This window comes from Dama dama, chromosome 12 (genome assembly GCF_033118175.1).
Source record: "Dama dama isolate Ldn47 chromosome 12, ASM3311817v1, whole genome shotgun sequence".
Taxonomy (NCBI): domain Eukaryota; kingdom Metazoa; phylum Chordata; class Mammalia; order Artiodactyla; family Cervidae; genus Dama; species Dama dama.
Genome location: NC_083692.1, coordinates 95,343,257 through 95,367,250, shown reverse-complemented (window position 1 = coordinate 95,367,250; position 23,994 = coordinate 95,343,257). Strand labels below are relative to the sequence as shown.

Sequence of the window (23,994 nt, the reverse complement as noted above, 5' to 3'; positions counted from 1 at the left end):
ACTTTTGCTGTGATGCTTAAATGAATGCACGTAAAGTGCTTCAGGCAGTATCAGCCCACAGCATGTGCTATGTGGTATTGCTATTTTCTTATTATTTTGAGTTGCTCTTTAATTTCTTAAGCTGCAGTCTCAGTTCATTTGTCATCAGCCTTTAATGTTTAATCAGAGGGACATGTAAAACTAGAAACTTCCCTTCACAGTACAATTTTGGCACAATCCCCTAAGTTTTTATATTAATTTTCTCATTATTTTTACTTTGTGATTTTACTCTTGGTTTTTCTTTTCATACAATTAAAGGAAAGTATTGAACAATTCTGATGTGATTAGATGATTGTGTTTAATCAAGTTCTGTCTGTATTTCTAACAGTCTTTTCTTTGTGTATTTGATGCAACATTAACTGTTTCATGAATACCAAATATATTCATTTTCTCAATATCAATTTTTTTCTGATCTATTTTCCCTGAATTGAATTTTGTCTGATTTTCATACAACTTCCTTTTTCTTTGCAGTTATCTTTGTTCTGCTTTGTAATGTTAGCCATTTTTATTACCTTCTGTTGGGTTTACGTTAAAGTGGCATTGCTGGAATCTCTCAAAGACTACAGATTATTGGTATTCATACTTTCTGAAGCTACACTATACATGATTCTTCTTTGATGTCAACTAACCCTTTGAGATATCCTCCCCTGAAAGGTCAGATAATCTGTCTCTTGGTGGAAGAAGGAGAACTCTGGGGTATTTCTTAGTCATTAATTCAACAATTGGTTTTACAGATGAAAATATATGTCTTATATATAATATTACATATAATACACATAAAAGCAGACATGATTAAAGCAGCATTACCCCTAATCCCCAGTGGAGCAGGCCTAGGCAATTTATGACACACAGACTTTAAGGGTTTATATGAAAAGAGAAAGTGCAGTGTTTAGCGGTTCTTGGAGGAAGACACCCTATTTCTCCCTTTGCGATGACCTCTTACAGAGATGAGTCATGTGGCTGGAAACCCTCCTGCATTCCTACTGGGATGCCACATCACTGGTGAGCTTTTTAGGTAATTTTTACTCTATTTTAAAGTCTTTGATTTTAGTAGAGGATTTTGGCCCTTTTTTACGTGTACTGTTGTTACTGGACTCTCTGGTCTCTTTTATCTTATTTGATGTTATTTAAAAAACTTCTTTGTCAGGTTTTTGGTTTTATCTTTGTTACACTTATTACACAGTCTGTTTTTATGACTTTGGGATTTTAGAAGACATGCTATGCTGTGCTTAGTCGCTCAGTCCTGTCTGACTCTTTGCAACCCCGTGGACTGTAGCCCGCCAGGCTCTTCTGTCCATGGGGATTCTCCAGGAAAGAATACTGGAGGGGGTTGCCCAGGCCCTCCTCTAGGGGATCTGTTGAACCCAGGGATCGAAGCCAGGTCTCCCGTACTGCAGGCAGATGCTTTACTGTCTGACCACCAGGGAAGCCCAACACATACTAAGACTTAACTTGACCTTACCATTAAGATTCTTGAAACCTTTCTACAATACGGTGCATTTCTCTAATATGGTGAAGAGCCAAATCATACATATTTTTGAGACCACCTCCTATTTAAAATGGGCTTCCCAGGAGGCTTGGTGGTAAAGAATCTGCCTGCCAATGCAGGAGATCCGAGTTTGATTTCTGGGTTGTGAAGATCCCCTGGAGAAGATCCCCTGGAATACTGGCAACACACTCCAGTATTCTTGCCTGGGAAATCCCAAGGACAGAGGAGCCTGGTGGGCTACAGTCCAGGGGGTCACAAAGAGTCGGACACAGCTGAGCAACTGAGCACACACCTATTTAAGATAAATATTTGGTATACTTTTAATTCCTATTCTTTTTTTTTTTTTCTTGATACTACAATCTAGAGCTTTACATTCAGGTAGATACTTTTTTTTTTTTTTACAAAACATTTAAAATTTCTCTTTGCCTTTACAATGCTTTATAACTAGAAAGTGAAAGTGAAAGTTGCTCAGTCGTGTCCAACTCTGCGACCCAACGGACTATACAGTCCATGGAATTCTCCAGGCCAGAATACTGGAGTGGGTGGCCTATCCCTTCTCCAGGGGATCTTCCCAACCCAGGGATCAAACCCAGGTCTCCCACATTGCAGGTGGATTCTTTACCAGCTGAGCCACAAGGGAAGCCCTTATAACTAGAAATGCAACAACCATTTCTATTTTAACTATTTCAGCATCCATCACCAGTCTATACTATAGCTTCCTTACCTTTTTTTTACTGTAATAAAATATACATAACATAAAATTTACCATCTTAACCATTTTTAAGAGTATAGTTTTAGCACACTAAGCATATTCATGTTATCGTCCAACTCTCGCCATCATCAATCATCAGAGTTTTCTCATTGTCCCCAACTGAGACTGTATTCATTAAATAACTCCTGATCCTCCCCTTCCCTAGACCCTGGCCATCACCATCCTACTTTCTGTTTCTATGTATTTGCTACTTTAGGGACCTCGTTAAGTGGAACTATGCAACAATTTATCCCTTTATCTCATTGAGCAGTGCCTTCAAGGTTTATCTACGTTGTAGCCTGTGTTACATTTGGAAAACTCAGCAGTGGCCATGGAATTGGAAAAGGTCAGTTTTCATTCCAATCCCAAAGAAAGGCAATGCCAAAGAATGCTCAAACTACCGCACAGTTACACTCATCTCACATGATAGCAAAGTAATGCTCAAAATTCTCCAAACCAGGCTTCAACAGTACATGAACCATGAACTTCCAGATAGTCAAGTTGGATTTAGAAAAGGCAGAGGAACCAGAGATCAAACTGCCAACAGCTGTTAGATCATCAAAAAAGCAAGAGAGTTCCAGAAAAACATCTATTTCTGCTTTATGGACTACACCAAAGCCTTTGACTGTGCGGACCACAAAAAACTGTGGGAAATTCTTCAAGAGATAGGAATACCAGACCACCTGACCTGCCTATTGAGAAACCTGTACGCAGGTCAGGAAGCAACAGTTAGATCTGGACATGGAACAGCAGACTGGTTCCAAATAGGAAAAGGAGTACGTCAAGGCTGTATATTGTCACCCTGCTTATTTAACTTATATGCAGAGTACATCATGAGAAACATCAGGCTGGATGAAGCACAAACTGGAATCAAGATTGCTGGGAGAAATATCAATAACCTCAGATATGCAGATGACACCACCCTTATGGCAGAAAGTGAAGAACTAAAGAGACTCTTGATGAAAGTGAAAGAGGAGAGTGGAAAAGTTGGCTTAAAACTCAACATTCAGAAAACTAAGATCATGGCATCTGGTCCCATCACATCATGCCAAACAGATGGAGAAACAGTGGAAAAGGTGACAGACTTTATTTTTTTAGGCTCCAAAATCACTGCAGATGGTGACTGCGGTCATGAAATTAAAAGACGCTTTCTCCTTGGAAGAAAAGTTATGACCAACCTAGACAGCATATTAAAAAGCAGAGACATTATGTTGCCAACAAAGGTCCATCTAGTCAAAGCTATATTTTTTCAAGTAGTCATGTATGCGTGTGAGAGTTGGACTATAAGGAAAGCTGAGCTCCGAAAAATTTATGCTTTTGAGCTGTGGTGTTGGAGAAGACTCTTGAGAGTCCCTTGGACTGCAAGGAGATCCACCCAGCCCATCCTAAAGGAAATCAGTCCTGAATATTCACTGGAAGGACTGATGCTGAAGATGAAACCCCAATACTTTGGTCACCTGATGCGAAGAACTGACTCACTGGAAAAGACCCTGATGCTGGGAAAGATTGAAGGCGGGAGGAGAAGGAGACGACAGAGGATGAGATGGTTGGATGGCATCACCAACTCAATGGACATGAGTTTGAGCAAACTCTAGGAGTTGGTGATGGACAGGGAGGCCTGGCATGCTGCAGTCCATGGGGTTGCAAAGAGCTACTGAACTGAACTGAACTGAACCGAGCATGTATTAGGATTCCCTTTGTTTTCAAGGCCTAATAGTATTCTATTGTGTGAATATACTGTTTTATTTTTTCATTCATCCTTCCGTGGACACTTGTATTGCTTCTACCTTTGGCTGCTGTGGTAATGCTCCTATAAACACCAGTATGCAAATGTCTGTTTAAGACCCTGCTGCCTATTCTTTTGGATATGTGCCCAGAAGCAGTATGGCTGGATATATGGTAATTCCATTTTGAATTGTTTGCAGAAACACTGCATACCATAGATTTCTTATTCTTGAACTCAATTTTGCTTTATTTCCTGACCTCACAAGAAGGATTGATGAAGAGTCTATTTTTAAATTTTTTTTTAAGGCTTTTTTTTTTTTTTTTGATGTGGACCATTTTTTAAAGTCTTGATCAAATTTGTTACAATACTGATTCGGTTTTATCTTCTGACTTTTTGACTGTGAGGCATGATCTTAGTTCCCAGACTAGGGATCGAATAGGCACCTCTTGAATTGGAGGATGAAGTCTTAATCACTGAACAGCCTGGGAAGTCCCTAGGAGTTTATTTTTCATGTTGTATATTTTTCTGTTGCCTCTCTAAACAGACTCTCTGGTATAGAATTCCTTGGTTACATGCTTTCTCCAGGAAACTCAGCACACATTTTTTGCTGTCCTCACGAGCTCAATGCATAGATGAAAAGGTTGATTCCTCTGTCATTTGTTCTTTTTTTAAATAACTTTTTTTCCTGTTCTGGCTGCTTATAAAATTTTTAAAAGTTTCTTTGTAGAAAAAGAAAAGGAAAAAAATTTCCATTTTGCAGAGGTCTCTGCCTGCAACTGGGTGAGTTTAATTTCTAGATATTTTTCCTCACTAGAGGAAAATTCTTTATTCACTTAATATTACTTTCTTCACATTTTTCTAATTTCTCCTTGAGAAGCATCAGTGAATTATGTCTTCATGCACCATCCTCTACTCCCCTGAAATATAATCCTTTTCACACTCACTTTTTCACCTGGGTCAGAAGTTGACAAGTCACGTCCTGTTTTTAAATGGCTGATAAGCTAACAATGGTTCTTCCATTTTTAGAGGGTGGTGAACATGCAAAACAACACAGAAGAATACCGTAAAGCTCGAAAAGTGAAAATGTTTACCATCTGGCCCTTCGCTTAGAAAGTATACTGACCTTGGATTCTCACCCTTGGAGAGCGACTCAGGTTTATCCCCAGCATCTCTGTTTCCACTTTTTCTCGGTACCACTGCCATCCTGAGTTCTCCACCACTGGCTCCAGTGAAGATTTTAATTTTGCTCTTTTTTAGGGGCTTTGCAAACTCCTTTATGGCTTCATTTCAACTCCTCTAGCTGTCTTTACCTCTCTTCCTCTCTTCTTTTCTTGGCTTTTGTTCCAAAATCATGGAACATTTTACTTGTCAGAATTCCCAAAATAACATTTCTGCTCTCTTTCGCTGCCTCTTCTCTCAGGACTTGCTCACAGGGTTCCAAGATGTTCTCTGCCCAGGGAGCCCTCCTTCTGCAAGCCTGCGCATGCGAGGACCTGACCAGACTCAGTGCTCGGCGACAGTTTATAGACTGCCCTTGGCTTCCCCGACTACCCACATTACAGCCAAGTATGTACCCTGCATGCATTATTTATGGCATGTTTAGGCTCCTAGCTCCCACTAATCCAATTCTCAGCTTCTAACTTTCCCTGAGAGCAGGAGTCAGCATTACTGTCTGTGGCCTATATGGCTAGCTAGCTGAGTGGTTTTTCTATTGTTTTTTGAAGGATTGTAAAACAACCAACCAACCAACCAAGAAGCAAACAGCCAAGAAATTAGCAAGAATAGACAGAGCATGCAGAATAAGATGGAAACCTTTGTGGTCCACGAAACTTCAAATATTAATATTTCTTATATGGTCATTTATCAAGAAAGCTTCATGTCCATCAACAGATGAGTGGATAAAGAAGATGTGGCAGAATGCTACTCACCATAAAAAAGAATTAAATTTTGCCATTTGCAGCTACATGGATAGAATTGGAGGGCATTATGCTAACTAAGTGAAATATGGCAGACAGAGAAAGACAAACACTGTGTATTATTGCTTATATGTGGAATCTAAAAAATACAACGAACTAGTGAATATAACAAAAAAGAATCAGGCACACAGATGCAGAGAACAAACTAGAGGTTATAAGTTGTGGAGGGGCAATATACCGGTGGAAGACTTATAAACCACTGGGTATAAGACAGGCTCAAAACATAGCAATATTTTGTTATATAACTGCAATATTTTGTTAATAACTGTAAACTGAGTATAGCCTTTTAAAATTGTATTAAAATTTTAAAAATAAACGAAAGTTGTGACTATTGCCCAGAGCCCATGCCTCTTCTCTACCTCATGCCTGGCTCTTTGAACTGACAAAATCCATCCCAAACCTACACACCATGCCACCAGCATCCTTCCCATCTAAGCTACTATACGTGGGGTTTACTCATTGAGGCTTTAAGAAGCAGCGACCCACCTACCCTAATTCTTGACAACTTGGTTTTGGAAGAGGTGGTCTCCACCTGGAAACAGAAGGATGTGGATGCAGGGGCAGCTCTATTAGAGAGTGGGAGGCAGGGCACCTCACAGATTGGCACTTATGAATTGGAGGATGGTTGTCTTATATTCAGGTTATTATGAACCTTGGATATTTCTGTTAAGGGTCAGCAATGGGGTACAAAACCTGTCTTCTTATTTCTCACTTCTTTTTTTCTTTTGATAAAAAGGATTCAATTGCAAAAACACGTTGAAAACTCACTAAGGGAGGGTTTAAGACAAGAGGCCACCAGCATGATCTGTTAACACATTAAGTCAAAAAGCATACCACTAATGTTACCTGTAATCATGGACTACTTTCCTCGCCGCCTCCAGTTGTTCATTGGTTAACAGAATGTTCCTGGGATCAGTTACAGTGAAGAAATGCTTGGCTCGTCCAATGAAAGTGCTTTGATCCCATCGAGGTTCCTTGATGTTAATGTTTGGTGGAAGTTCTCCAGACATTTTCCTGGACTGGAGAGGATCAGAAAGACAAGCTGATTTAAAATTTACAATGTTACCATACATTTGGAAACTCTGTAATCACACTAAAGAGTTACAGACACTTCAGTTTTTGAAAATAACTTTGTAATAAATGGCAGAGAGACAATTTAAGTCCAAAGCTAAATTTGTTTGCAAATATCAGTTGATCCTAACCAAATTTCAATAATTTCCCACACAGTTCTTTTTAAAAGGACATAGTATTTCATCATCCCTTACTTTTGAAAACCTATCCTTTAGAAAAAAATTAAAATATGAAAAGTCAGAAATAACATCAAGAATAATAGGCACTGAAGTTTGAAATCCTTTTTCTGGGTGAAAGAACCAACGTCAAACTACTGCTGCGTTATGGTTTACTAAATCTGTTATTCCTACAAGTAGAAGTGACTAATTATGCAAAAAAGGGTTACATGCTAAAAATTCTGCAATTAAAAAAAGATTCAGATTCATTCAGCCCTATTCAGTGTAAAAACCACCAACCAAAAATGAAAAATCATGTTCTTCAATCTAACAGGGTCATAATGGGAAAAACACATTTTGACAACCCCATGAATAGTAATAACTTAGGAGCATATAATTTTCCTTATAAAATACTTATTTTCTGGCTAAGGACCCTTACTTTTTTCTAAAGTAACTAATTTCTTTCTCTGAGTAATATATGTTTATTGTTAGAACTGCTCTGTATTATTATAATATGTGCTTATTGTACTATTTTGAATAATATAAGCTTACGGTAGAAAATAAAGAATAAAGAAACAAAATCTACTATAATTTAGCCATTCTGAAATAACTGTTGTTGCTCTCTTTGTATATTTCCTTGCAGATATTTTCTATACATATTATCATCTAATTAAACCAAATAACAAAGTTGATCTCATACCTGGTATTTTAATATCCTGTTTCTTGCACTTATTTCATAAGCACTCCCTATGGCACTAAATGTTCATTTGGGGTATTTAGCAACACCTTCAAAGTTAATGTTATTTTCAGTTTTTCACTACGAGAAGTAATGCTGTATCATTGTCTACTAATTTTTTCCCTCATAGGTAGTGACTTCCTTAAACTATATCTCTCTATAAGATCTTAGAAGGTCGAAGGATTTGGTCACTATTATGGCTTCGAACCACTGCTTTCTCACACTGGTCTCTTCCTACATTTCTAATATTGGTTCTTCTAGTAGCTTTCTTTTCCAGGTCATTCTTCATTAAGTTATTTTTCAGTGCTTCACTAGATCATAGGTGTTTTAAGATGTCAGTGCCTGTCACTCAAACTTTATCAGAATCTCAAATTAACATGTATCATGGCCCACTGGATCAAAATCAAGCATGTTAGGCCCACAGATGTGAGGAATTTAGTGTATGTGAAATAGTGGGTCAGCGAGAGAGAGAAAGTAAAAAATTAGCCCTATTATTCATAAAACAGGCTGAGATGACAAACAGATAAAGTCAGCTGTGAAGTTAACGGGAAACTGTATTTCTCCCAGGGGCTTTCCCAGTGGCTCAGACAGTAAAGCATCTGCCTGCAACGTGGGAGACCCAGGCTCGATCCCTGGGCTGGGAAGGTCCCCTGGAGAAGGGAATGGCAATTCCATTCTGGAATCTCATGAACAGAGGAGCCTGGTGGGCTACATACAGTCCATGGGGTCGCAAAGAGTCAGACATGACTGAGCAACGAACACTTCCTTTTATATTTCTCTGAAACTCATAATGCAGCTAAAAGGTGTCAAAATGACTCCATTTTTTGGGTCACTTTCTTATCTCATTTGTGGATAAGAAACCTTGTTCTCCATAATCACAGACTGTCAGAAACTTTGTTGTTTGAAATAGAACTTGGAAGAATGAAATATCCCACTTTTGACACAGAAAAGAAGCCTGGATTTCCAGCCCAGGAGGAGAGTTTCAGATTAAGGAGTTTCTGGAAACAATATTCCACATCTTTCTTAACCTTGCCATTTCCACGGAAACAAGGTCATGGGGCTACTTCATGGTCCAGAGCTTCACAGCCAGCCCTGCTCTGAGTCAATCATAATGTTGCTTCACTAAGCTTCCAAAATTCCACCATCCTCCAAGATGCTCTGAAAGATCTATCTCTTCCTCTGTTGTTGAGACAGCCCCAATTCCTCCACTGTTATTTCTCTCACTGAAATACACACAACTTTGTTTAACTAAGGTTTGTCCCTGCTAGTTTTCAGCCAGTTCAGCTACGATAAAAGAAGTGTCTAAATGTCAAATTTGGGCACCTTTAAGTCATACATGTCAAGTCCGGAGATTCGAGGATACACTTCAAAGACCTGGGTCACTGTATGAAGAAATGTCTAAATTTCAAATGAGACTAGAAAAAGATGTATCAGATGTATTATCTACAAAACATAAAAAAGCAAAACAGAAACTCCAATTCACACCCAGGAAAATAGGTATCAGACTTGCGTGCAGGGACTTAGGGCTCTGATGAGGGACTTTAGTGACCTCTAGGGGAGTGGAGTGCTGCACTCAATATGCCAGCAAATTTGGAAAACTCAGCAGTGGCCACAGGACTGGAAAAGGTCAGTTTTCATTCCAATCCCAAAGAAAGGCAATGACAAAGAATGTTAAAACTACTGCACAACTGCACTCATCTCACACATTAGCAAAGTAGTACTCAAAATTCTCCAAGCCAGGCTTCAACAGTATTTGAACCATGAACTTTCAGATGTTCAAGCTGGATTTAGAAAAGGCAGAGGAACCAGAGATCAAATTGCCAACATCCGTTAGATCATCAAAAAGGCAAGAGAGTTCCAAAAAAAATCTACTTCTGCTTAACTGACTATGCCAAAGCCTTTAACTGTGTGTATAACAACAAACTGTGGAAAATTCTTCAAGAGATGGAAATACTAGACCACCTCACCTGCCTCCTGGAAAATCTGTATGCAGGTCAAGAAGCAACAGTTAGAACTGGACACGGAACAGCAGACTGGTTCCAAATCCAGAAAGGAGTACATCAAAGCTGTATGTTGTCACCCTGCTTATTTAACTTATATGCAGAGTACATCATGTGAAATGCCAGGCTAGATGAAGCATAAGCTGGAATCAAGATTGCTGGGAGAAATATCAATAACCTCAGATATGCAGATGACACCACCCTTATGGCAGAAAGCGAAGAAGAACTAAAGAGCTTCTTGATGAAAGTGAAAGAGGAGAGTGAAAAACTTGGCTTAAAGCTCAACATTCAGAAAACTAAGATCATGGTATCCGGTCCCATCGCTTCATGGCAAACAGTTGGGGAAACAATGGAAACAGTGACAGGCTTTATTTTCTTGGGCTCCAAAATCACTGCAGATGGTGACTGCAGTCATGAAATTAAAAGACACCTGCTCCTTGGAAGAAAAGCTATGATCACCCGAGATAGCAGATTAAAAAGTAGAGACATTACTTTGCCAACAAAGGTCCATCTAGTCAAAGCTACGGTGTTTCCAGTAGTCATGTATGAACATGAGAGTTGGACTATAAAGAGAGCTGAGCACTGAAGAACTGATGCTTTTGAACTATGGTGTTGGAGAAGGCTCTTGAGAGTCCCTTGGACTGCAAGAAGATCCAACCAGTCCATCCTAAAGGAGAGCAGTCCTGAATATTCATTGGAAGGACTGATGCTGAAGCTGAAACTCCAATACTTTGGTAACCTGATGCAAAGAACTGATTCATTGGAAAAGACCCTGATGCTGGGAAAGATTGAAGGCAAGAGGAGAAGGGGACGACAGAGGATGAGATGGTTGGATGGCATCACCGACTTGATGGACATCGGTTTGGGTGGTCTCTGGGAGTTGGTGATGGACAGGGAGGCCTGGCGTGCTGCAGTTCATGGGGTTGCAAAGAGTTGGACATGACTGAGCGACTGAACTGAACTGAGGGGAGTGGAGGGGATTCATATTCAACCACAGCAGGTCTGTTTTCCTCTGCCCTCTACAGCTGTGTTTTATGGCAACAATCTTTTAAAGATAGGGTTCTACTGCTTGGGGGGAAGAAAAGGAAAAAAGAAAAATGTTGAAAATCACTAAAGGAGACGATAATCTGAAGATCTATGAGATGACTAATAAAGGTACAGAAGGTCTCAAGCTATTTTTCACTCCAACTTCCTGAGGTAGCCCTGGAGTCAATCTGATCAGTGCTTCTTAAACTACGTGTGATGAAAAACCTGGTTTGTTTGTTCTAATTTCCAATCCCTGTCATGAATCAGTACTTTTGTAAACTAGATTAAAAATAAATTTTGAAAAAGGCTGGACACAAAGAAGTCTCAATTTTTTGTTATTGGATCAGGAGATATTAATATAATAGAACTCTAACATGTTCTTATGAAAGTTTCTAAGCACTTCCAATTTCTGTACTTTTTCCAGTATGGATCTGTAACAGACAGTTCACACTGGCCTTGCCTAAGGATCATAATTTGAATTTCCACTTATGCATATAGGTCACAGTTTGTTTCTATACTTATACTTTCTATGCTATAATAATTAAACAAAATAATGTGGTCAAACTGACTCCTATTTCTGAATGGACCATTATAAGGTATAGTTCCTATACTCTACACTGCAGTAGGTCACAGATTAAATACAGAAGAAATTCTTGCCAAGACAAGACTTACAGGTTTCTTCTTTCTTTAAAGTCTAGAAAATGCTGCTACCTTTAGTGTTCACTGACTGGGCATCCATGTCACAGATTCTTGGGCTAAATCAGTGAACAAAGACAAAAATCCCAGCCCTGGTGGAGCTGATGTTGGATGATGGCAATAGAAGGGGAACTAGACAATGAAAACAGAAGGTAAATCAAGTATCAAATATATAAGAAGGTCATAGGCGGTTTTGGGGAAAATCAGAATAGGAAACACCATGAGGACAGATCGTGTTTTTAACCAGGGCAGGCAGGGTGGGCCTCATTGAGAAAGTAACAATGGAGCAAGATGAGAGAGAAGAGATGCACTGACGCATGCGGGCAATGGGGGCACAGCATTCCAGGGAGAAGGAACAGACACTGCAAAGACCCAGAGGCAGATGTCTTCAAAGAACAGCAGGAAGCTGGGGTGGAGAGAGGAAGAGGGAGACAGCAGATGAGGGGTCTGAGAGGCAGGGGGCGGGGTTTAAGTTGGAATAGGACTGTTTGGTGCCATGTGGCCACTGTGAGGCCTTTGCGTTTTACCCTGAGGGAAACAGGAGTCACTGGTGGGTTCCAAACAGGGCCCTAAAATGATCTGACTTATAATTTAAAAGGCTCTCTAGCTGCTGTGTGGAGAATGCAGTGGGGTGATAAGAGCAGATGCGGGAAGGGTCACTCTGAGGCTCCTGCAGGCATGCAGAGGAGGGCTGACGGAGCAGGTGGGAGCAGGGAGGTGTCAAGAAGCACTGGTGTTCTGCATATGCTGTTGACGGAGCCAAGAGGATTTCCTGATGACTTGGATGGAGGGGTGGGACAGAATAAAAAGGCATGACTCTTAAGGTAATCTGGGTGGAAGAGGAGCGGATGTTAGGGAGAAAACAGCAAGTTCAGCTTTGGATGAATGAAGTTTGTAATGCCTAGGGGCCTTCTAAGTGGAGATGTCCAGGAGGCAGCTGAAAATAAGTCTGGAGTTCAGAGGCGAGGTTTTGTCTACAGATATTCATCTGGGCGCTATAGCACAGAGACTATGGAAACTCATGCAATGGGAGGAGATCAACAGGGATGTACCTGTAAAAAGAGAAGGGATCCAAGGCCTCTGGTGTTAAGAGGTCGGGAAAGACTAAGTTACAGCAAAAGAGGCTGAGAGAGAGTGACAGTGGGCAGGAACTCAGCAGAGTGTGCTCTCCTGGAGGCACGTGAAGTGAGTCTACTGGTTGTCCCACTGCCCAAAAGGAAGATCCCCCTGTTTGTTCCCACCTTGGGCCAGTGAGGAGGTGGAGACAGTTCCCAAAGGGCCATCAGGGGAGTGAGAACACTGCAAAGATGGTTATTTTGACAAATTCTAAAAATGATAAGCAATGGTGGTGGCAAGCAGGGAGTGAAAACACAACACGTTAAATGCCCCCTCCCTGGGACACTATTATTCCTGCAAAGCCACCAGTACAGACTGGTGGTTCCTAACCAACAGAACACACTGACATCACCTGAAGAGCTTCTGAAAAAGACAAACACCATCAGCCTTCCAGAGACTCAGATCCAGGAGGTCCAGCATGAGGCCCGGCACGTGTTTCCGCAGGTGCTCCGAGCCTGGGCCCCCGGCTCTCCGGGCACCGGGCTGTGACTCTGCTCGAGGCTGGGAGCTGTTTGCCCCACGTCCTTCTCTGATCTGCCATGTCTTCTCACAGCCCTGAGCGGTCTGCCATGCTCCCCCATGGGTATCTGACACTGATGTCTTCTCATAAAATTGGGTACCAAGTCATCCTTCTTCCCTGTAAAGTCTAATTCTCACTGTCACTATTTCCTACACTTAATATATCTAACAGCAACAACAACAAAAAATTAACATAGCTTTCAGAGAATTCTCGTTCTTAATGACAAACCAACCTCTAACTTGTTAAACACGGGGCAAACTTAAGGTCACGTTATTGAAAACCTGATCCGGTTTTATAGCATGGTACTTCATAAAAGAAAAATGTTCTGATCGGATAAGAGCTAGAGAGGATCTTAAAAATGATGCCCTCAATGTGCCCACCATACAGGAAACAGAGGCACAGAGGGGGAAACAACTGCCCAGGAGGTGCCCCTGGTGCTGCTGGCAGAAGGAAGTGGGCAAAGGCCCAAAGCTGGGCTGGACACTTAGGTGCTGGTCAGCCAGTCCATTCCTTCTTCTCTATTACTCTTTCAGCTATCCCCCCACCCCACAAATTACAGCAATTAATGTCTGCACAGAACTAGTGCCTTTAAGGCCCTTCTTTTTTCCCTTAAATAAAAACAGGTATACTCACACCATGACGCTCCGAGCTATGCTAACCCTATGGTGCCTCCACAGCATCCATGAGAAGAAGACTGCTGTGGAGGCCTCACAAAGTCTCTCTTTTTTTAAGTTGACGTATAGTTGATTTACAATGTTGCATTAGATTCTGGTGTACTGCAAAGTGACTCAGATATGTATCAATATATGTATGTATTTGTATGTATGTATATTCTTTTTCAGATTCTGTTCCATACAGATTCTTATAAGATATTGAATACAGTTCCCTGTGCTGTATAGTAAGATCTTGCTGTTTATTTTATATATAGTAGTGTATACAAAGTCTCTTCTTTAACAGGCAAAGGAGAAAGAGCCTGATAGGGAAAGGCACCGCAACAGTTTTGGAGTTTCCGTTGCATACAAGGAACAGGGCTGTACGCCTGCCTAGAGTTCAAGCCCCTACGTGTGCCATGGGAAGAATATTCTATGTCAGTTTCCACAACCCTGCGCTTTATGCATAGTATGCACAACTCACAGAGGAGGAAAGTAAGATCCTCAGAAGTCACTCATAGCTATCCAGCAAGGGAGGAAGCAGGCTTATCATCAGACCCCAGGCCTAGCCTGCCAAAACCCCAACATCGAAAGCTCATACCAACCACTCTATAGACTGCGGCAGGCAGAACCATGGCCCCCCAGAGATGCCCACCCCCCAACCTCCAGACTCTGACTCTATTACCTTATGTGGCAAAGGGACTTTGCTGGTATAGTCAAGTCAAAGGTCTTAAGACTAGGAAACTCCCTTGGATGATTCAGGTGGGCCTGATCACAAGGGTCCTTGTGGGAGAAAGAGGGAGGTAGGAGAGGAGAGTCAGGGAAGCAGCCGTGGCAAGGGACAGGCAGAGCGTGGGGTGAGGCAGGGTCAGGGGCCCAGTGAGCGGCACGGCCTCTGCAAGCTGCCAAGAGCAGCGACCGAGTCTCCCCTGGAGCTTCCAGAGGCAACACAGAACCAGTCTAGGCTTCTGACCTCCAGAAAGATAAGCGAATACATGGCTGTTTTAGGATAAGGTTTAGTTGTTTTAAGGTACTACATTTGTAGCGATATGCTAAGTAGCATTAGGCTACTAACACAGCACTCTTTTTACTACTTAAAAGGATGTGATTTTGTAAATAAGTTCATTTAGGAAAAAACTTAGGGTCACTAAAGGGGAAAGGTGGGGGTCAGGGGAGGGATAAATCAGGAATTTGTGAGTAACATCTACACATTGTATAAAATACATCCTAGTGGCTCAGCAGTAAAGAACCTGCCTGCAATGCAGGAGATGCAGGACACTCAGGTTCGATCCCTGGGTCGGGAAGATCTTCTGGAGGAGGGCATGGCAACCCACTCCAGTGTTTTTGCCTGGAGAATCCCATGGGCAGAGGAGCCTGGTGGGCTACAGTCCACGGGGTCACAAAGAGATGGACATGACTGAGGCACCTGAGCACACACACGTATATAAAACAGGCGCACCGCAAGGACCTATTGTGTGTGTGTGTGTGTGTAAATATACTCAAATAGTTTTGCTATACACCTGAAACTAACACAGCATTGTACATCAACCAAACTTCAGTAACAACAAACAAATAAAACTATTTAAAAAAGGAAGCTGTGGTACATATACACCATGGAATATTACTCAGCCATTAAAAAGAATTCATTTGAACCAGTCCTAATGAGATGGATGAAGCTGGAGCCCATTATACAGAGTGAAGTAAGCCAGAAAGATAAAGAACATTACAGCATACTGACACATGTATATGGAATTTAGAAAGGTGATAACGATAACCCTATATGCAGAACAGAAAAAGAGACACAGAAATACAGAACAGACTTTTGAACTTTGTGGGAGAATGTGAGGGTGGGATATTTCAAAAGAACAGCATGTATACTATCTATGGTGAAACAGATCACCAGCCCAGGTGGGATGCACGAGACAAGTGCTCCGGCCTGGTGCACTGGGAAGACCCAGAGGAATCGGGTGGAGAGGGAGGTGGGAGGGGGGATCGGGATTGGGAATACATGTAAATCCATGGCTGATTCATATCAATGTATGACAAAACCCACTGGAAAAAAAAAAATAAAAATAATAAAAAATAAATAAATAAATAAAATAAAATAAAATAAAAACAAAACAAAAAAAAAGGATTTCAATACAACTCTGTCCTGGCGTAAGACATACCAACTAAACTTGAGAGCCCGTCCCTGACCCCACCAATTTCAAAACCATAAAGGCTAATCAGAAATGCCATATGAACATTCTTACAAAGCAAGCTGATCTCAAACCAGATAAAATTTTAATTATTAACTAGGACTCCCATGATCTAATTGAACAAGCATTTTCTTGCACCAACCTTCAAGCGCAGGAACAGTTTATACTTTTTTTCCCACTCTAAATAAAATCACCAGTTTCTATAAATAAGAGTCCAATTTGAAAACAAAACAAACGAAACTTATTTCTTATTTCACAATAAAATTGTGCCACAGTGGACAAGGCCCTGGCTCACTTGTCTTCCCAGCTGTAGACCCAGGAGAAGCTCTGAGCCTCTGCCCAAAGTGCAGGGGGCCGAGGCGGGGGCTCCTGAACCAGGAGCCGCCTTTGGGGGCAAAGCACCCCATGGCCTTGACTGCTAGGTGGGGGTCACTAGGCAGAGTACCTTTCCACCTGTCTCGGTGCTGAGGCTTGGCGGGTCTGGTCACCTGGTCCTGCAGCATCCCGGGCGCCCACCGACTGGCGGGGTCTGCGCTTAGGGGTCATCCGGCCTGCACACTTGGGCTGCCCGCCCAGGGCCCCGTTGTGGAAAGGAAGCGGAGCCCCCGGGGTGGTCGGGGAAGGTTTCCGGTTTCCGGTGTACGCATGAGGAGCGCAGCCATACCCCTACTTACCACCCCTGAACGCTCCTCCCTCTCTCCCCCTCAACGCTGACTTTGGTCAAAGATCAGACACTTTTCCAGAGCGTTCCCGAGCACAGCTGATGACGTGGTTCTCACAGCGTGTCATGACAATGGATGGTGACAACACCAGAGCAGGTGCCTCTCGGGTAGGAATTTCCTCAGAGGAGACGGAGGCATGTCGCTGGACAGCCCTTGGGAGGATGCTAGGCACCACGAGGATGACGGTGACGCTGTGTGCATACTGAGTCACCTCAGGCATGTCGGACTCTGCCACCCACGGACCGCAGCCCACCAGCTTCCTCCGTCCCTGGGGTTCTCCGGGCAATAATGCTGCCATGCCCTCCTCAGGGGATCTTCCCCACCCAAGGATCAAGCCCAGGTCTCTCACACCTCCTGCATTGACAGGTGGGTTCTTCACCACTGGTGCCTCCTGGGGAGCCCAGGGGTGGAGCCACAGTGGTGGTGGTTTAGTCGCTCAGTTGTGTCCAACTCTCGCAACCCCCTGGACTGTAGCCCACCAGGCCCCTCTGACCATGGGATTCTCCAGGCAAGAATACTGGAGTGGGTTGCCATGCCCTCCTCCAGGAGATCTTCCCAACCCAGGGATCGAACCAGGGTCTCCTGCATTGCAGGCAGATTCTTTACTGACTGAGCTACAAGGGAAGCCCAGAACAAAATTAATTTGTACATTCAGTATGGACTCCCTGGAGAAGGAAATGGCAACCCACTCCAGCATTCTTGCCTGGAAAATCCCTGGTCGGAGGAGCCTGATAGGTTATAGTCCACGGGGTCGCAGAGTCGGACACTACTGAGTGACTTAACTATCACTGCCACCGTCTGTCAGCAAGGACTGAAGTCCTCTTCTGCACCCCGCTGGCTTGGCCTTGGATTTGGAGAGACCTGATACACAGTGAACAGACTGAAAAGCAAACACATCCTAATGACTATAGCCTAAATTTCCCCAAACGTACGTATAGATACCCTTCCCATATAGAGCTTATTACAGATGGACATCACCTACCTCTGCTGAAGTCTTCAACTAACTTATCAACCTTACTGATGACTTCAATATGAATGACTCGTAGGAGATGCAGGTTCGATCCCTGGGTTGGGAAGATCCCCTGGAAGGGGAAATGGCAAACCATTCTGGCATTCTTTCCTGGGAAGTCTCATGGACAGAGGAGTCTGGTGGGCCACAGTCCATGGGGTCGCAAAGAGTCAGACATAAGTTAGTGACTAAACCAGCATCATCCTATGACTAGCTAAGTCTGGGAAACACTACGTGGTAAAGAATATAAAACTTGTGAGTAAACATTAATAACCAAATGCTCTTCTGATGAAGGGAAGATTTTTACCCTCTCTCTGGGGAAACATTTAGCTGCCTCCATGGCCACCCACGCTAGATGCTGGCTGGGTCCTGTGAGGAAGAACCCTCACCCTGCGTCCTGGCTCCCCGAGCATCTATCCTGACAACCAACCCACAGAATGAGAACTGGACTTGAACCACTGCAGTCTGCATTAGAGTCTTGATTCTGTCACTTCCTTTCCAAGCATGTCTCATCTTGAAGCTGGAGATGAGGGCTGGCTAACAGAGTTGAAAGGATTATAAAACAGATGTACAGGAGGGCTTTATTGACCTTTAGTTAAACTGTGAAGCGACAGACAAATGTAGGATCGTCACTAACACACGGACTCTCCTGTCCTCACTTGCTGAAGTCTTGTCCGTAAACACAGTGGCCGCTGGTGTGGTGGGACCAGAGGGGAATAACAGTGCTTGGCTGCCTGAACTTCCTGAGGATGACCAGGAACACCTGAGAAAAACACTTTTCTCCTAAGACAGGCTTTATCTCAACTTCAAGTTACATGCCAAGAAAATGCTTAACTATTGTGAAACAAAAAAAAAAAGAAGAAGAAGAATTATTTACTTCACAGAAAACAAACTATCAGGGAATGCGCTCTCCCAGGGACTTGGGAAAGGCCTTTAACCCAGGCTAAAGATTAACAATGATAATTATTAAACTGGAAGTTCACTGTTGGTTAAGATAACTGCATTTGAAAAAGCTGAGAAGGAATCTGGTTGCCTTGGTTTACTCAGTTAGGGCCAGAGAGTGCGATATACCCTATCCCAGTCCCTGGAGGCGGACGTGGCTCCCCACTGTGTACCAGACACCCGACTTTCCATGTGTTACTAGATGGCTAAACTCTCACTTCAGCTAAGAAACTTCCCCCTATTTTGTAAAGCTACTCAGTGAAACCAACTGTCATGCCCAAGATGGCATTTCTACCTGATTTTACATCCTGCTTGGCTTCCCTGGTGGCTTAGATAGTAAAGAATCTGCCAGCAAAGCAGGAGACCCGGGTTGGATCCCTGGGCCGGGAAGATCCCCTGGAGGAGTGCATGGCAACCCATTCCAGTATTCCTGCCTGGAGACTCCCATGGACAGAGGAGCCTGGAGGGCTACAGTCCATAGGGCTGCAAACAGTCGGACACGACTGAGCAACTAACGCTTTCTTTCACTCCGGACCCTTGTGAGGCCAAATGTGATGTGTCTGGCAACAGCAATAACATTTATTCGAGAAGCACATTTCCTAATTTGGCTTTGACATAGTCATTAGCACACAGCATTCCTTTCTTATGGGTGTGGCCACCCAGGAGATGAATTTATAGGGCAGAAAGTTGAATCCTGTGCCGAGAAGCAGATTCTTTCAAATCTCAGCAAGGACTTTCTGTGGCATACCTTCCTCTGTTTCAGGGAGACGTCTGCATGAAGACATAGGGCCCATGTAGAATCAAGAAGCCATGGGGGAATGACTGCCTTCTGTCTGTCTCCCTGCCACCATTCCCACCCCCCACCTCCCAGTTCACAAGGAAGACCCCATTCTTAGCTGAACTTCAAAACACACAGGTGACAATGTAATCATTGTTCATATTTCGATGGTCCTCAAGATCACCTTTGAGTTTCTTAATCAATTTCTTATGATGAGTGAAGTTCTTATCCATTAAAAAAAAAATTCTACTGGTTTATACTTGAGATAGTGGTATCAGCCTATGAAAATAATAAAATACTCCCAAACTCTAGTACTTTGGACATACCAAGTTGCACATTTTACCACCTACTTTAAAGAATCAAGTCACAGATTATATATACTGTCTATTTCACAAAGTAATAAGTAATCAAAAACTTAATAATTTTGAACTTTGTATAATTAAGTTAACCAACTGTAGGTTTGATTTGTATTCTGACAATAACTTTTCAATGTTGAGGCCATCGTCAGCCTTTAAAGAAACGACTGCCTGCTGACTGCTTACCTTTAACCTCAAACAAAAGGTTTGTCCCACTCACATCTATGCTCTAATCGAATGCATCTAACCACTGCTTGCTTAGTAGGTTAGAGGCTATCCTTCATTCCAAGGCATCAGAGAACAAAGGAGCTGTATGATGTATCTGTTCTAAGGGTCACTGCTGCTGGTGCTGTCCTCTCCGCTTCCTCCTATACTCATCCACATGGGATTTCATAAAACTTCTACAGACTACTAAAAGCATTCTAAATATTTTCCTGATTCTGAATTATAACTACAGCTTTTTCTCTGACAACTGCAACTCAGGTATCAACACTTTCCTGAAAGTCCATGGGACTTTAAATGCTTGCACACTCAACTGAACCCTTGAATACAGACTTAGAGCAATTATATATTAGAGCTGGAGAGAAACTGATATATCCACCTCTCCAAACACCATCATTTTTTACAAACCAGACACCCACAGTCCTCAGGGGATAAAGGAGCTGCTTGAGGTCCCAGAGCCTCCTGGTAGAGCCTCATTGACCCAGATTCCCTCTCATCTTATATGGCTCTCATATGGCAAGTCAGTCTTATATGGCAAGTCCAAGTTCAGCACCACAAGAGTGGCAAAGCTTCCGTTTCACTTGCATATCCATCTCACACCTATTACAAGGCCTGAAACAAGGAAGCAGCTCAACAAACTGGGGGTGGGCGCAGGAAGAGACAAGCTAGAGGCATGCAAGGAAAAATCTAGAGGAGGAGGCAGAAGAGAGATTACAACTTTGAGATAAGTACAAACAAAATGCTATGGGGGTTCAGAAGGCAGTGAGTGGCTCATGGAGTGATTCAGTGTCCAAGCTCTGAAGTCACCCATGCTACGCTTTATCATTCAGGCCCTCAACAAATATTCAATGAGGGCTGCCCTGGTGCAGGGAACAGATAGATGGGCAAGACGAGCAGAGGCCCTGACCACAAGCAGAGACTCAAACAAGGAAGTCAGCAGTTCATTCCAACTGGTGACAGATTCTCTTACTGAAAAATCAAAGGGGTAATATAACAACGGATATGTGCAGGAGGAGACAATGTCAAGCAAGGCAGCCAAGGGAAAGCATCTTTGAAGAAGTGACATTTAAGCTGAGACTACAGAGGACCCACTGTGTGACCTTAGGCAGGACACACAACCTCTCTGAGATCCAGAGTTTCCTTCCTCATCGGGATTAGGAAGGCAAGGCCAAGTACCTCACGGGGCTGCAGGAATGTGATGCAAAAGTGCATGGACCTGGATCGCCTGCACACACTTAGCAGACATTGTGGCTACTGTCGTTCTCAGAAGGTTAGAGGCCCGTGGCAAGTGAGAAAGCTCAGGAGGTCAGCAGTGAGATGCAAGCTCCGAGCGGGACCACGACTGCTTCCATCACCTGCCTGTGTATTCCCTACTAGACGGCCCGTTCCAGGGCCGGGGCCGGGCGGGCTCTGACCAGGCGCGGGGGCGCGGGGGTCGGGGCCCCCGGCCGCCCGGCCCGCGCCCGCACGCGTCCCCGCGGCAGCCATCTTGGCGTCCGCCCCGCGGCGGGTTTCGGCACGCGGCCCCGGGGACAGCGTGGCAGGGCGCGTGCGGGCGCGGATGCAGACCCCCTTCCGCGCCGGGGGACCCGCTGCACCGCAGGGCTCCGGGCGGAGCTCGCGGGAGGTCAGGCCGCCGGAGTGCGGAGCGCAGGCAGCGGGACGGCAGGTGGGGTCTCCAAGGTGCGGGACCCCTGGCCCGGGGAGTCGCGGGCGGGCAGAGGGGGCTTCTGATTTCCCAGCCGGGGTGGGGGCGGGGGGTCTCCCAGCAGCCGCCCGCGGGCGCGCGCCCCAGCTCCAGCCCGCGCCCGTCCGCCCGGCTCCCTGCGCGTTTCCCACCCACTGCACCCAGGCCCGCGACTCACCGTTCCCTCTGGGCCACCGCCCGCGCGGCTCTCAGAACCTGCTCGGCGCCGCCTCCGCCGCCACCGGAAGCGCGTCTCCCGCCACGGCGGCCCCGCGCGCCGCCGCCGCCGCCGCCCGGAGCGCGCCCTCGGAGCGCGTCCCCGTGCGCGGCCACGCGGCCAGGAGGCCCGGACGCGCCCTCGCTGTCACTGCGCTCTGGGCGCAGCCTCCGGCTGGTCCAAGAGCGGAACCGCTGTGCCCGCGCGTTTGCTTCTGACTCGGTCAGGCACTCCCAAGTTCATCCTCGCGGCGGTGGGGGGCTCTGTTGAGGCCAGTGCCTCGGTTCCCATTTTGGTTTCCAGGAGACCGCCTGCTTTACTTGATCATTTCCCGGTTACCAGCATCTTGTTCATCTTCTCACTCACTCACTCATCTTCTCATTCAGTTGGTAAAGAATCCGCTGCAATGCAGGAAACCCCTGTTGGATTCCTGGATCCGGAAGATCCTCTGGAGAAGGGATACGCTACCCGCTCCAGTATTCTTGGGCTTCCCTTGTGGCTCATTCGGTAAAGAATCCACCCGCAGTGTGGGAGACCTGGGTTCAATCCCTGGGTTGGAAAGGTCCCCTGCAGAAGGGAAAGGCTACCCACTCCGCCTCCTTTTCTTGATCATTTCCCAGTTACCAGCATCGTCTCAGTCATTCATTTAAGCCACTGTTTCCCAAAGTGTGGAATCTGGCACGGAGTAGACAAATCAATTTGCCATGGTGCCAGGGCCATGACCTGATTTATGTCTTCACAAAACTCGCCCCGCTGCTGTGGAGGAGTGACGTGGAGGCAGAGAGGCCCGTAGGCAGGCGACTTTGGCTGGCCAGGGGAGAGATGATCGTGGCTTGGACCAAGTTGGTTATGGTGAGAATTACTGAATTCTGGGTATATTTTGGAGCCAGATGAAATCTAATAAATGGTGAATTTACATTATTTAGCGGATAGGAAGATTCCATTTTTAGAGTCGTAAATTCTCCCCCAAATCAGCCTAAAAATTGAATGTACTTCCAAACAAAATTCTGACAACTCTAGTGGGTATAAGGGTGTGGCGGATAACTTGACAAGGTGACTGGAAAAGTGAATATGGAAAAATAAAGAGCCAGAAATAGCCAAAGCACGTTTGAAGAAAAAGAGCAAGGTGGAGGGACTTGTGTGAACACAGAAGGTTGGGTGTTTGTGCAGGCAACAACAAATACTGCAGCCAAGCAGAGGAGCCAGACGTGAGCCCCGCACACAGAGAAACCCACTGCTAGCTGCATCCCAGGTGAAGGCCAACCAGTGTCTGGGCTTCCCTGGTGCCTCGGTAAAGACTCTGCCTGCAACGCAGCAGAGCTGCTTCAGTTCCTGGGTGGGGAAGATCCTCTGGAGAAGGGATAGGCTACCCACTGCAGTCCTCTGGCCTGGAGAATTCCGTGGACTGTATAGCCCATGGGGTCGCAAAGACTCGGACAGGACTGAGCGACTTTCACTTTCAGGTGAAGGGGAAGTTTAAATATCCATTAAATGATGCTGAGGCAATTGAATCCCTACCTTACACCATCTGTGAAAGTGAGCTCCACACAGTTTAAAGACGGAAATACAAAAAACAAAACTCCCAGAATTTTAGCAGACAATATAAGAGGGTACATTTATGACCCGGGAATAAAGGGGGCATGCTTAAGTAAACACAAAATAGATGGACTGTTAGCTTCCCAGGTGGTGTAGTGGTAAAGAATCCACCTGCAATGTGGGAGATGCGGGTTTGATCCCTGGATCTGGAAGATCCCCTGGAGGAGGAAATGGCAAACCAATCCAGCATGCTTGCCTGGATAATCCCATGGACAGAGAAATCTGGTGGACTATAGTTCATGGGGTATCAAAGGGTCAGACACGGCTGAGTGACTGAGCATACATACATGAATGTAATATAAAGGGAAGATTAAAA

The 23,994-nt window shown here is 44.4% G+C and overlaps 1 protein-coding gene across 1 annotated transcript in view; it reads right to left on the bottom strand.

The window, feature by feature from the left end:
• The window catches only part of SFXN1 (sideroflexin 1), a 58,812-nt gene extending 36,675 nt beyond the window's left edge, over window positions 1-22,137 (bottom strand). Inside the window, exons 1-2 of the mRNA XM_061158166.1 lie at window positions 22,044-22,137; window positions 6,828-7,000 (exon numbers count right to left, since the gene is read on the bottom strand). Coding sequence (XP_061014149.1) covers window positions 6,828-6,991 — 164 coding nt within the window. The 5' untranslated portion in view covers window positions 6,992-7,000; window positions 22,044-22,137. The remainder of the gene's footprint in view (window positions 1-6,827; window positions 7,001-22,043) is intronic.
• Window positions 22,138-23,994: the final 1,857 nt, after the last annotated feature.